The following is a 13,700-nucleotide window of genomic DNA, read 5'->3' as shown; positions in this document are numbered from 1 at the left end:
CGGCCGCCGCCGCTTCCCCTATCCTGAGCAAACCGGGCCCCGAGCCACCACCCCGTCTGGCCGCCCGTCCACTTCACGCCTTTCCGCGTCCGTGCCGAGCTCATGGAGGGAATTTTGCAACCCCCTGAAGGCGACGGGAACAGCTGCCGGAGCTCCCTCAAGCCCGCAAAAAGTTTCTTCTCCCTTGAGAAAACGCGGCGTATAAAGTTCAGCCCCACGGGAAGAAGCCTCGGTTCCTACCGTCGCCTTCCCTCTCCCCGCGCCGAAGCGCAGAGCCCCGCGGCAGAATCCTGTGGTTTGAGTTTCCTTCCCTACCCCGCCCCCCTTCCACCTGAAGGAATTTATGACACAGATGAAAACTGAAACGGAGCTGGAGCGGCGGCCGAGAGACGCAGTGATGTCGCCGAGGGATTAAACGGGGTGGAGGTGATGTCACCGTGCCTGCACAGCAAAACGCACACATACACGCACACCCCCCCACCCCCCGGAGGAGCGGGGCTGCCAAGGGAGCGCGATCGGTCCCACGTCACTCGTGCCACTGGTATAAATGCGGTCCTGCGATGTCCATGGCTGTCGGCGCGGCGGCTCCCGCGACTTGACTGCAGCAGGGCTCCGGGAGGCAGTGCCGCTCCGCGCCCTTCGGCCGCCGGGACCCACGGGGCGGCGGCGGGCGGACAAGGAGGACAAGGAGGAGGAAGAGGATGCTGCGCGCCTTGGTGGCGGTGTCCCTGTGGCTGCGGGTGAGCCCGCGGGCGCAGGGCGCGCCGTGCGAGGCGGTGCGCATCCCCATGTGCCGCTCCATGCCCTGGAATATCACCCGCATGCCCAACCACCTACACCACAGCACCCAAGAAAACGCCGTCCTCGCTATCGAACAGTACGAGGAGCTGGTGGCCACCGGCTGCAGCCCGGTCCTGCCCTTCTTCCTCTGCGCCATGTACGCCCCCATCTGCACCCTGGAGTTCCTCTACGACCCCATCAAGCCGTGCCGCTCCGTCTGCCAGCGCGCCCGCGACGGCTGCGAGCCCATCATGCGCCGCTACAACCACAGCTGGCCCGAGAGTCTGGCTTGCGACGACCTCCCCGTCTACGACCGCGGCGTCTGCATCTCCCCAGAGGCCATCGTCACCGACGTGCCGGAGGGTGAGAACCCTGGGGGCGGCGAGAGGTGGGAGGGAGGACTCCCTCCACCGCCGTGGGACCCCCCAGGGTGGGACGGGGGGGTTGCGGGACCCCCACGCTCCAGTCCTGGAGCCTCTACCGACAGTTTTCATTCCCTGACGCATCTCTGTTTGCAGATGTGAAGTGGACGGACTTCACACAGGGCTTTATGGTGCCGGACAGACCCCTGGAGCCTGACTGCAGGAGCCGTGGCCAGGGTGAGCCTAGGGCAATCCCCCCCCTCCACCTCTCCGGAGACAGGGTCCCTCTGACACCCCTCAACCTTTCTCCCTTCTCTTCCTTTGAAGAGCGGTGCAGGTGCAAAAAGACAAAGCCTACGCTGTCAACCTACTTGGCCAAGAACTACAGCTACAGTAAGTGCATGGGGGAAATGCTTCGCTTTGCCTGCCCCACATCCTCCTTGTGTCCCTGCAAGTTAGGCAGCTCTGTGTGGGTGCTGAGCCCACACCAGGCCCCATCCAGCAAGTGTGGCATGAGAAGACTGCCTCCAACACAGCCTTTCCAAGTGGGTGTTTGCTGGGGAATACCTAGCTGTCCTCTTCCAAAATCCAGCTGTAGCACACACCATGTGCAGGCAGTAGTAGTAATTGCACAGATGATGGTGTGTTTCTGACAAAAGTAGTAAAATGTCAGTAATGTGCACCCTTCTGGTCTGCAGAAAGGGTGGTTGCTGCTGCAAAGGTCACTCCAGTAAAGGCAGGTAAGCCTGATGCGAGTGTGATGAGTTGGCCTGCTCCTGTTTCATCTGGCAGGTAGAATAAACAGGGGTTTACTACCCAAATAAAACTTGTAAATGTGAACCAGCTGCAGCAAAGTAAAAAGTTTTTAGAAGTTTGTATATACTTTTACTTATTAGCCAGAGTTCTGTCTGGTACAGAATTGTCAGAGAATAACTGAATTCACTGACAATTTGCACCATCCAGCCACAGAGATAGCCAATAATTTCATTATATGGTGGGTGACATATTTGCAATAAAAATAAGTATTCACCCCTCTTTCCCCTTGACTTCCCCCTGCCTCAGTTTTCTGATGGTGTGAGTCAGGAAGGACTCTAATTAAGATTAGATAAATGCCAGATTAAACCTGGTGTCAATGCAAAGCCTCTATTAACTATAGCTGTGAATTTTATACGCAGTATTGCTTCATTTTGCACTTTGTGGGTATTTTCTCAGACAGCAGGTTTTTTCCCAGTCATTTATCTAGTTGTTCTCCAGTAGGGTTATACTGTAGTTCAGTTCGTATTTTTTTGATATGAAATGAAAGTAAGTTTGTAGCTATTTGCTTCTTTGTTAGCATGTTTGTTGAGAATAATCAAGCTGAACCTCTAGCTTAGGTAATTGTATAACTTTTTGTTCATTATAGCATTTTGGTGCATTTACACGACTTACTCTTTTTATATAATTCTTTGATCTGTGTCAATGCAGCATAGAGATATGTTTAGGTGGAGCAATAAGCTTCCACAGTTGCCTGAAACATATGAAAAGTAGTGATATCAAATGACTGTTCCAAAATGAAAGACAGGTGTTAGCCATGTAAATGCTGATTCCAGTGATTTCAGTGGGAGTGTTCCTTGAGTAAAACCAGTGTGTTGAGGTCCAAAATTTAATTCCATTGAATTTGTGAAATCAAGATTTTGCTTTTGAGATGTAAATTTTTATTCAGCACCCTGTGATATAAATAGACCTATTTATATGGAAAATGAATTGAGGGACGAGATTTAATGAGTTTGAAATCAATCAATTTTTTTCTGAAAACCTTTAAAATGATATACAGCCAAATTGTACTTTCAATTGTACCAATCAGACTTGAAAACAGGTTGTGAGTCTCCAAAACTGAAATTCCTCACATGTTTTGTGTCTATTATACATGTCCTGGTAAAGGTAGCAAGGCGTAGTCTGGTAAACCCCAGACTGCATTAACAGTGCTGGTCTCCTGTTTTCTATGTGTGAAGTTTATTCCAAATGTTTTGAGGTTCATGTGGAGGCTTTTCACGCAGTGGCTGGCAGGAGCAGGCTGATCACCCTGTGGTCTATACAATTCTCATGCCTCTTTCACTGAAGAATTTTTGGACAGTAGAACCCTTTCTATTTTGATGTTTCCTAGAGACAAAATCCTTTATGTAAAAATCATACTTAATTTATTAGATCTGGTATTTCTCACAAGAGAGAAGGGTTAAAATGCTGGATTGGTAGGTGATGCTAAAGTTTGTCATTACAAAGTTAGCCCAGGGATCATTTCAGAGCAATCTATAGTGTTTCACCTTCTTGCATCTGTGTAGACGTGCAGTTTTCCTCAATGAAAAGTAAAAATACAAATGATTGTGTATTCAGAGTCAGAACAACCTCTTCCAGTGTCTTGTTTATATAAGGATCTCACTATTGGTAGAGAATCCAAAGGCAAAAGATGAAAAAAAGTATAGCTCAAGTAAATAATGGAAATCCCAAGCCTCTTAGTTTTTTTGACTTCTAGCCTTCCCTTGTTTCTTATATTTAAGAAAAGACTATATTTCCTGGTTACAATCTACAGGAAGTGATTTTATTATTGAAAGGACTGAATTCATAACAACTGTCTGTGAGGTAAATTATTCATTACTTAATCAGAAATAGCCAGATGTGGCTGGAGAATGGGTTAGATTTGTGCAAAGGGTTCTTCAAGTCTGAGTTGAAGGAGCTGTTTTTGTGTGTGATTTCAGGCGAGACTGGTTGGCCTGATCTGGCAAAGATTTAAGCACATGTTTAATTTTACAGTTGTCAACAGTCCTACTGAAAACCAAATTGAGATCAGGCCTCTGTTATTCTAAGCCACTGTTCATGCCCACACAGGCAGAAGTAGTTCTAGTTTCACAACCAAAACAACAGCTTCCAATTCAATATATTTTATTTAATTTTGAGATGCATTTAAATTTCCAAGACTGTTTATTGTTCTCACTTCTCTATTTTTTTTATTTGCAGTCATTCACGCTAAAGTAAAAAGCATAGAAAGAGGGAACTGCAATGAGATAACGACTGTGGTTGAAGTCAAAGACATACTCAAGTCTTCAACGCCAATTCCTCTGTCCCAAGTGCCTCTTCTTACAAATTCCTCCTGCCAGTGCCCGCCTCTTCAACCAAAGCAGGATGTTCTCATCATGTGCTATGAGTGGCGCTCAAGGTGAGCCATGATGTGTTGCAGAAAAGTGTTAGAGCTGTCTGTGATAGATGGGAAGGAGGACCAGTAAATCTTTCTTTCTCAACATAGGCTTGTTTTGCTGATAGTTTTTCTTAGGATAACTCATACGTACACGTACATGTTTCTATTACCTTCACAGCTGACCTTCTCCACTTCATCAGCCTCAGCTCTGTGCCATGATGTGTTTACAAAATTTGACTCACACAAGGAACATAAAATTTGGTGGCATTAGGTGCTGACAGCATAGTGATAAAGTATCATGCAGCAGTTCAGTCACCTCCAGCTTGGGAGTGTTTTTCCAGGACCACTTTCCATAGAGATGAGTTGCTTTGTGTGCAACAAGCCCAGTGGTGGCTGTAGATGATGATCTGTGTTGGCAGAACCACATGGAAGGCATCGTTCTGCCTCACCAGGGGAGTGGGTAGGAGATGATGCACATCCACTGTCAGCAGAGCTGCTGGAGTCAGAGCCAGGCCTTCTCTGCTGGCCTGTCCATACTTTGGACCAGTGCCATCAACGAGATGTTTCTGATCCCGCAGCCGTAGCGGGACCAGCCAAAGCTGCAGCCATTGGAGCTGCAGCTCCTGGATGGCAGATGAAAAGTAAATACTCTTAGAGCAGCTTGCCAGTCCTGCTATATGATTAAAATTAAAAACAAAACAAAACAAACTTTACCAGGCCTTTCATCTGGCAGTTAGCCTAGCCCGAGGCATGGAAGGAAATCCAGCATGCTGGTGTGGAGGGGAAGGAGTGATGAATCACAGCTCCCTTTTCTCCCTGGTTCCTTGAAACAGAAGGGGACATCCCATCCACATTAGCACCCCAAGTGCACCAGTAGATGCCAGCAGAGCAGGTTGTGGTGCTTTAGGTTCTGTGTAAGCCTGTGTGTTGTGGTTTGGAGGCAAGGCTGGCTGTAAAATGTGCAGGCTGGTTTTGCATACTGTGATGTTGCTGTTAATTGGCCATGCACACTTGTAAGGACCATAGAACATCCACATGTGGGATCCATATTTTTAATGTCCATATTTTTAATGAGCTTTATGTTGATATTTTGGGAGCATTTTATAGGTGTTTCTAAAATTTGCCATCTGATATCTTATTGCTTTAGCTTGTTTTTTGGTAAGCTAGCAGACACAGTATTTTATTACTACCCAGCTCTTTGCCCCTCCAGGTCTGGAAGTATTTTACAAATATTAGTGTAGAGCCTTCTACTTCTTTTAGTTGTTATAGGGATACAAGCTCTGACTCACGTAAAAGGGCAATGAGCAGAACAGCGATGGAGGAGCTCTGGGTTGCAGAGGATCCTCTGGAGGCTGTTAGGAAAGGGAGATTTCATAAGTCAAAGATCACAATCGGCATCTCCATTATTATGGAAAAACACGTGATTCACTAAATGTCTTATGATGGTTTTTAAAGGTCATTGAGGTTTTTAATTTCATATAGTGTACTAAAGTGGATTTGAAAAAGAAACATAAACTATTATATGTGCTTCCTGTTGAACTCAGTGGCAGGAAAACAGAAGGTTTTGAGTTACAGCAGTTTTTTTAAATGACACAGGCAGAATGGGTGGAAGCTGTACCTCCTCTGCAGTCAATAGCAAAATACCTATTGCCTGTTTTTAGGGTTAGAGCCTCGCTGGATAATTTGACCTGAACCAAAGCTGGGCCAGATGTACCCCATGTTGTGGTTTCATCCATGGCCTTGGCATCAATGCTGTACGTTAGTTGTCTAATTTCTCTTTGGAAAGAAATGTACAACATATTGGTCCTGGTTCTCCAGGGTTTGCACTCACCTTTTATGTTTGGTCAAACTGGATGCACCATGGCTAATGACTACAAGAAGCAGCATTTTGTACTATCTTGAGCTGCTAAGAGCAGTGATGCTATTCATAGAAACTGGAGGTCAGGCCCTGCTACACTTTCTAAACTTCACCAGCCAGAACAGTGCATTTATAACAATGTCTTGATGTTTCCAGCCAACACTGGTGGCTAAGTACAACCCCCCAGAATTTTAGTGGCATTTATATTAGGGCATGTTAAGGCCTAGTATCTCAACCAAACAAACAAAAAACCACAAAATGTTGTCTTTAGGCTGGGACGTGGAAGGTGTGACATCAGACTGCTTTAGAATAAGATGCTTTAGGAGCTGTTTAATGCATATATATTTAACAGTCAGATTTTTGTTTTGTTCGTTTCATAACATCTGGACTCAATGTTTTCATGCAGGAGCTAGCCAGATTTCACTGGTAGGCAAGTCTGGCAAGTATCACTTACCATACCTCTTCCAAATTTGCCTTAGAGGACTCATTAAGGAGTTAGATGTAAGAAACACATACTGCCATCCTCATGTATTTATAGGTAGAAATGGATACAATTGTAAGTGATCATATAATTATATTACTGTTTTTCAGCTAAGCTGTATTAGCTGGTGCATGTGAAACAGCTTCTTTTTTAAAGTCAAAAGTAAAATGCACCAGTTTAATCTACTCTTCACACAAACACACAGAGAAACATATGGTATCCCGTCATCCCATCCATCCACCAGTACCTGTGGGTGCATTTCAACCCCAATCTGTGTCAAATCATTCGGCATGGCATCTCAGGAATTAAAATCAGAAATATCTATAATTTGTGTGTATTTCTTAATTTTCAGGTTGATGCTTCTTGATGGATGTCTAGTTGAAAAATGGAAGGACCAACTAAACAGAAGATTTAAGGTAAATGCAACCAAAGAAAAGAAGGCTGAGGTTCTTGATAAAAAGTTAAACACCTTTGTTTTACTTCAGTACTGATTAACTTTGATGACTTTCAGATATCTGTATCATTATTTTCACTTGAACATTTTCAGCCCTCATAGTTACCCAAGTATAAGTGAAAATTTGAATACTTTAATCTTGTGTTTTAGTGTCTCTTAAATTTTATTTTTCTTTAATTTTACCCTGTGGGACGATCTTCGTGTGAACTCTGGTTTCTTACAATAATGTCTCTAGGAATTTCTTTCATATCCCTGCTACTGCAAGGAGTGATGATATGAAAGTGAAGGTGATATGCAGAGGAGTACGTAGCCCACATTAGATAAGAAAGGAAGTTAAAATCCTCTGCACTGGATTAATGTTTTTTGCTGCATTAAAAATTACAGGCTGGAGACACACACTTCTCACCAGGTACTCCCTACTAAGACCCACCCAAAGGATTGGACGTTGTTTCTCTGGATTCAGGAAACACTAGAAGGAATAGTCTTTATTATAGAGACATGGGTGGCAGGCACATCAGATGCTCCTGCTTTTTGGGGCTTCAGGATAGCACTTGATATCACTCTATACTTGTAAACATCTCTTTTTAATGGAAAGGAAGGATGGATTGAGAGGAGGTCTGATTCTTCCTCCCAGTTTTAGGCATGGAAGAAAGTTATTTTTGGAATTCAGAAAGGTTTTCAGAGCATTAAGGACATACATGTATGTTTATGGACGTACATGTATGTTTTAATTATGAGTTGATTGGCAGTTGATAAAGAGGAGGAAAAGAGATGTAGGAATCCATAAGCAGAAGCTTTTAGATTACAGACCAACTTCTTGCAGGAAATTGCATTCAATGCTTCTCTCATACCCTCTTCACTTACTCATCTGAAATCTGTGTGTGGAAAACATGCTTTAAATCTATAAAACATAAATACATGTCAATTGCAGAAGATGCCATGTGGGATTAAGAAGAATATTGACATATCGCTTGGATTCCTGAAATCCTTTAGCTGTCAACTTAATGGCCTGTTACTGGCGCACAGTGTGTTTTAGTCACCTCCTCACACTGTTTTGTCATTTCTAATTGTGTCTTGAATCATGTTTGGGCATTAGTTTTCAGATTGTCAAATAGATGCATGACTGCCAAAAAAAATGCCCTTCAAAGCATATGTAATTTCTTCTCATATTTCAGAAACTAAATCCTCATTTAAACATGTTTGAGTGGGACACAACTAAATGTCTTCTGATAGTTTTGGTTTTATAAAGATGCATAAAATAACTCTGACCACATAAAGCCAGTATGGAGCTAGGTATCGCAGTGGCTTCATTTTAATGCCCATCATTCATCTCTGAAGACTTGCATCCAAATTTTGTCTTGAGTTACCACTTACAATGGATGTTTTGAGCTGTCTGTCAACCACAGAAGACAGTTGTTAACATAACCACAATATTGCTGGTCTTTTCTCTAGCCAGGACAAGAGTCTGAGCTGTAACAAAGTCAGTGCAGAGATATTGAATAGGCAAGCTGGAGAACATTTCTCTTGCTCTGATCACTGGGTAAATCCATTGCATTTAGGCATTTCAGAAGGGAAAGATAATAGAAGGGAGAGGTGAGATCTTTTCTGGGTTCTACTGCCTACCTTGTTTTCCTTAAAATAGGTATTTCTGTTTCTGGAGGTGAAAGTCTGCAGTCTCTTTTGCTGTTTTATGGATCCCTCCATGTTTCGGAGAGCTGACCAGTTAAACTTACTGTAAAAACCTATTTTATAACTACTGCACTATTGGATTTGAAAATCTGACAGCTGTTATCTTTGGTAGGCTCGTTACTTTTCAAAATTTCTTGGGGATGTTGGTGAACAAAGCTGCAGGTGCATTATTCAAACCATGACATTGCAACTCTCAACACAGTGTGTTGTGATCAATGAGTGTGATTTCACTGTGACCATTGCTATTGTCTGTCCATAACATAAGCTTGTTCATGCCCAGTCCTTTCCACCCCAGAGAAAATCAGAAGCGGAAAGTAAATACTAGCTCCCCTTGTAGCTGTGTGCTTAAATATATATTGTGAAAGGATAGTTTGATTCCTGCAGAGCTTTCTGAGGAAATGTCAAGTATCAAGTCCAGCAAGACAGCAAAGAAGGGCCTTGCAAAGGAGCTCCAATGTACTAGTCCTGACTTTTTGGTGGCATGATGCCAGCTCCCCTATATTTCTGAAAAGACACTCACATGCAGCATGCACACAAGATGGCCAATTGTCATTTCCATCAACTGGTATTGTGGAAATTCCCTCTAACCTAGAACACACTCCCTGCAAATAGCCATTACATGCTGACATCCATAGCCTTGCAATATAGAGCATGAGACTGTTAAAGGTAGCACTAGCATTGGTGGTTCAGGATAGCTTTGATTAGGATGTAATTATTTATGATTATGTCCTTCCCTAACTCATCCTCTTTGTCTTCTGCATTTCTACAGAGGTGGGAACAGAGACTGCAAGAGCAAAAGCGGCGAACCGCACGCAGTAAGAACCAGAATTCAGGACGCAGTGGTCAGAGTGGAGCCCTGAAACCGCAAACCAAGAACACCAACCCACTGATCAGTGGCCCCAAAAAGGCCATTAAAATAAGAAATGGCCAGAAAGAAATCAACCCCAAAAAAGTATGAGTGTGAAATTCCCAAAAGGAAGGACTTTCCCTGCACGACAAGGGTCACAATCTGGCTTGGTCAGCATGTTTTATTAATCCAGAACTCGTCAATTTAAAAAATCATGTCAGTTTCTACATAGACCTCTTTGCTGCACTTTACTGTTACAAGGTTTGCTTATCCTTTCAAGTCACTGCAAGCCGTAGAGCATAGGTTTGCACTAATATGAGGTAGGCATATTCCAGCTGACTGAGCTTTATCTTTGGGCTCTGATTTCCCATCTAGATAGAACTAGCCTTGGCTGCCAGAGGTTTTGACTCCTTGTATCAGTTGCCTGGTCTGCTTCCCTGCCAGATGTTGGAGAGCTTCATGGAGATTCTCTCTCTCCTCAGCTGGTGTAGTAGTTGGTGGGTTAGTCTGTGAGTTAGTCTGTGAATTAGCTTAGAGCTCACTAGACCAGGCAGCTGAGGAGCAGGATGAAGGATAGTAACCTCTGGCAGATATCTCAGGCAGCAATGACTGCAGCTGCTGGAGCTGAACCTGTCTGCTGTTTAGAATCACAGCCCTTGCTCAGAGTGTTCAAAAGCATAGTTTACCATTAAGCATCTGGGTATGCATTATGTGATTATTTTATATGTGTGTGCCAAAAATATGCTTACAGTGATAGTACTTGATCTTGTGGGTTTGTGTAGTAAAAATACATTCAAAGCAGACATTTGATTTTTTTTTTATTGTACTTCAGGCTGGCTTCTGTTGTTCTAATTTCAAATATATTTAAACATCTAATTGAAAAATCTGTATTTTTTTGAAAGGACCGATTAAAGTGAACAGATCTGTAGAATTCTTAAAAGTAACACATTTGCTGTAATATAGCTTTGCTATGAAAACTGGAATAGAAGCTTTATTCTAAAGATAACTGACAGCTACTGTACAGTATTAAGGAGAGAATAGGGCTTCAAATGGCTCAGTAATCATTTGGATAACTTTTTATCATTTGATACCATATTTCTAACTTTTTTCTGAGATTAAATAAATAAATAAATCAGCTTTGTCCCTATTAATGAGCTTCTCAAAGCAGCTGGCTATCTGCAGTTTTTCATATCAGAAAGTAACATTTACGCTGAAAAGGGTAACAGAAAAGCAGATTCTTTTATTTATGCGGTAAGTTTACTGACTTAACATTTTCTGTATGAGGTATTAGAACAGCAAAGGTGATACAAATCTAATCAATATAACTCCAAGATGGCATTTATGCTGTTCCTTCCAAGGTGTACTTCAATGAGGCAGCATAGATAATCCATTCTGATTTCAATTTCATGTAACACGCAAGAAGATCACCAACATTAAGATCAGAAGAGCTCCTGATAGATGCCTGAAAGACCTTCCAGATTTCCTGCAGGAAGGCTAAGAACTAGACTTGTCAATTCTGGTAAAATGAGGATTTTTATAATAGAGAAGTTCTATGTCAGAAAAGAGGAAAAAAAAAAAGGAAGTTCTGTGTAGATTATCATAAGGAATAACAATTGGTCATGTCAGTATGTTGATCTTTGCCATGACAAGAATTCCAATGAAATTTGCGTGTGTGAAATTCACAGCTAAATATGCTAGAGTGATTCTGGTAGCAGCAATTACATACTTGGTAATTTGCTAATGCAAATTTGGGACATAGATGCTAAGTTACAAGGTTTAAGATAGACAGGTGTTACAAGAAGATGGAATAATAGCTTATAGAATAATTCAGGGGGGGAAAACCAACCTAAACGCTTGTTGAGCTTTGAGCAACTGGTTAAAATATACAAAGGTCACGACTTGAGTGTAGCACTACTGGTAATTCTGGGCAGGTGCAGTACTTTGTTGACATGGAACACCTGCAGAATTAGATCTAAAATTCATTCCAGGTGCCAGGAATGCTGAGCACATATAGGATATATTGACTTTAGTAGGAATTACGTGTTTGACATATCTGAAAAAACAGACTACAAACTTAGGTGCTTAAATACAGCCTATAGGTGAAACCTTAATCATGTTCAGTGAAATGGAAAAACTGAAATGGAAATCAAAGGAGACAGAATTTCACTTGCAGCTGACTAATTCAGGTTTGAAAATGCTGACTTAAGCATGATCTAAAAGGTTGGAAAACTTCTAAAATAGTTTTATGTACTGTATAGCAAGAGTTCTTAAGTTTTGATTACCTATTGATCCCAATTTAAAGTACCCCAATAAATGTATATATGGTTAGCCATTAGAAAATGAGTGACAGTCACATCAATGTGATGTTGAAATAACAAATACTGAAGTCATATCACTTCAAGAAATTTTATTGTGAACATAGTCAAATGTGGCATTTGTTAAATGGAACTTTTGGAACAGCTACCTAGACGTCCCAGCAACATCACATATTATTTTACAACTGTTAGAGTCAAACTTCTTTTTTTCGTTTTGTCAGAAGAAAAAATGTACAAATTATTTTCTCCAGAGGATCATCACCATTCCTTCTCTAAGTTACTGTTATTAGATTGACCATTCCAGTATGCTGGAATAGACATGGATGCACTGAGCCAGGTGTTTCCAAACTCCTTAACATTTTTATGTATATTTTATGCTGACTAACTTTCAATCTGATATGGTAAAAATATGGAAGAAGGAAAGGTAATGTGACAAAAAGAAGGGGATACCATAATACAAAGGAGAGACATACAAGGGATAAATTAATAAGGCAGTGTTTTTCCAAACCCATTTTTTATTATATTTTAAGAAGCCATGGGTCAACCCAATTTAGCACTAATGCAAGTCATTCCAATTTGAAAATCCCCTACAATTACTAACTCCCTGTGACATCAACTGCCAGCTTAATCCAGACCCAGAACATCCTCACCCTCCAGCTTCCCTTCCCTTCCCTTCCCTTCCCTTCCCTTCCCTTCCCTTCCCTTCCCTTCCCTTCCCTTCCCTTCCCTTCCAATTCCTCCCCAGAGGGTGCAGTCCCCACCTCTGCTCCCTGGCATGTAGCTAAAGGTCAGACTCACCTCTTGTCATCCACATCCATGGCCAGGTGTAGCCATTGCTGTGCTGGTGCACTCCAGTGCTGGAGTAATGAAACCTCCATTCAGCAAAGCGGGGCAAATAGTTTGCTGATGGATGAATGTAATTACTGTAACTACTTAAAGATGAAAAAAATTAAGAGGCCAAATTCTTGAAGTGTTAAATGGGTTTTTTCTCAGTGTGTCAGCTGCCTTCTTGCTGAGGGACTTGGCATTTTTTTAAATATAAAATAAAAATTGCCTGGAACACCAAACATATGCTTCTAGTGAGTTTCTTACTACCTCCCACACACATGTGCCCAGTTTAGTTAGAAGTGCCATTCAGTATTTTCACTGAATGTTCTAACCTCAGTTCCAAAAGAATGAAACCTGAAAAAATATTTACTCTAATTGTGAATGACTGGCACCATTTTAGAAGCTCACTGTAAACGCAAATCAGAACTCTTTTATGAAACACATTTTTAAAAAGCCATAAACCTCCCTCCAATGAGACCTGAATGACCCGGTCACTTCAATTCAGTGCTGCAACTTTCGTCCAGTCAGTGCATATGACTGAGAAATACTTCCTAAGCAAATAAAAAGAAGATTTTCCTGTCCAAAATACTCAAACAGCTCTTAAATTCTTTTATCCAGAATTGTAACCTAGATTCCAAATGAATGAAACCTGAAAAAATATTTACTCAATTATGCACAACTGACACATGCTTTTTGGTTGTGCTTAGTAGTTGAATGTAAATGCACATCTGAAAACATTTCCTCAGCCAGGTTTTTATGGTAAGCTACATCAGTGACAATTAATTTTGTAAAAAAATATAATCCATCAATATGGGTCAACAAACATTCAAAATCATGTTTTCATTTATTAATACCCCCACTTCCCAATAACTTGCAAATGATTAATTTCTACAGAAGTGCATTACTTCTAATTAGAG

The 13,700-nt window shown here is 41.9% G+C and overlaps 1 protein-coding gene across 1 annotated transcript; it reads left to right on the top strand.

Annotated features, from left to right (window-relative positions):
* The first annotated feature begins 533 nt into the window (after positions 1-533).
* On the top strand, positions 534-10,516 carry SFRP4 (secreted frizzled related protein 4). The gene is made up of 6 exons (XM_053978976.1): positions 534-1,143; positions 1,299-1,379; positions 1,470-1,535; positions 4,134-4,332; positions 7,003-7,066; positions 9,563-10,516. The coding sequence occupies exons 1-6, from the start codon at positions 702-704 to the stop codon at positions 9,749-9,751; spliced, it is 1,041 nt and encodes a 346-aa protein (XP_053834951.1). The 5' UTR covers positions 534-701; the 3' UTR covers positions 9,752-10,516.
* Positions 10,517-13,700: the final 3,184 nt, after the last annotated feature.

Source organism: Vidua macroura, chromosome 1 (assembly GCF_024509145.1).
Source record: "Vidua macroura isolate BioBank_ID:100142 chromosome 1, ASM2450914v1, whole genome shotgun sequence".
NCBI classification, from domain to species: domain Eukaryota; kingdom Metazoa; phylum Chordata; class Aves; order Passeriformes; family Viduidae; genus Vidua; species Vidua macroura.
Note: the sequence above shows the minus strand (reverse complement) of the source record. Positions and strands in the feature narration are given on the sequence as shown.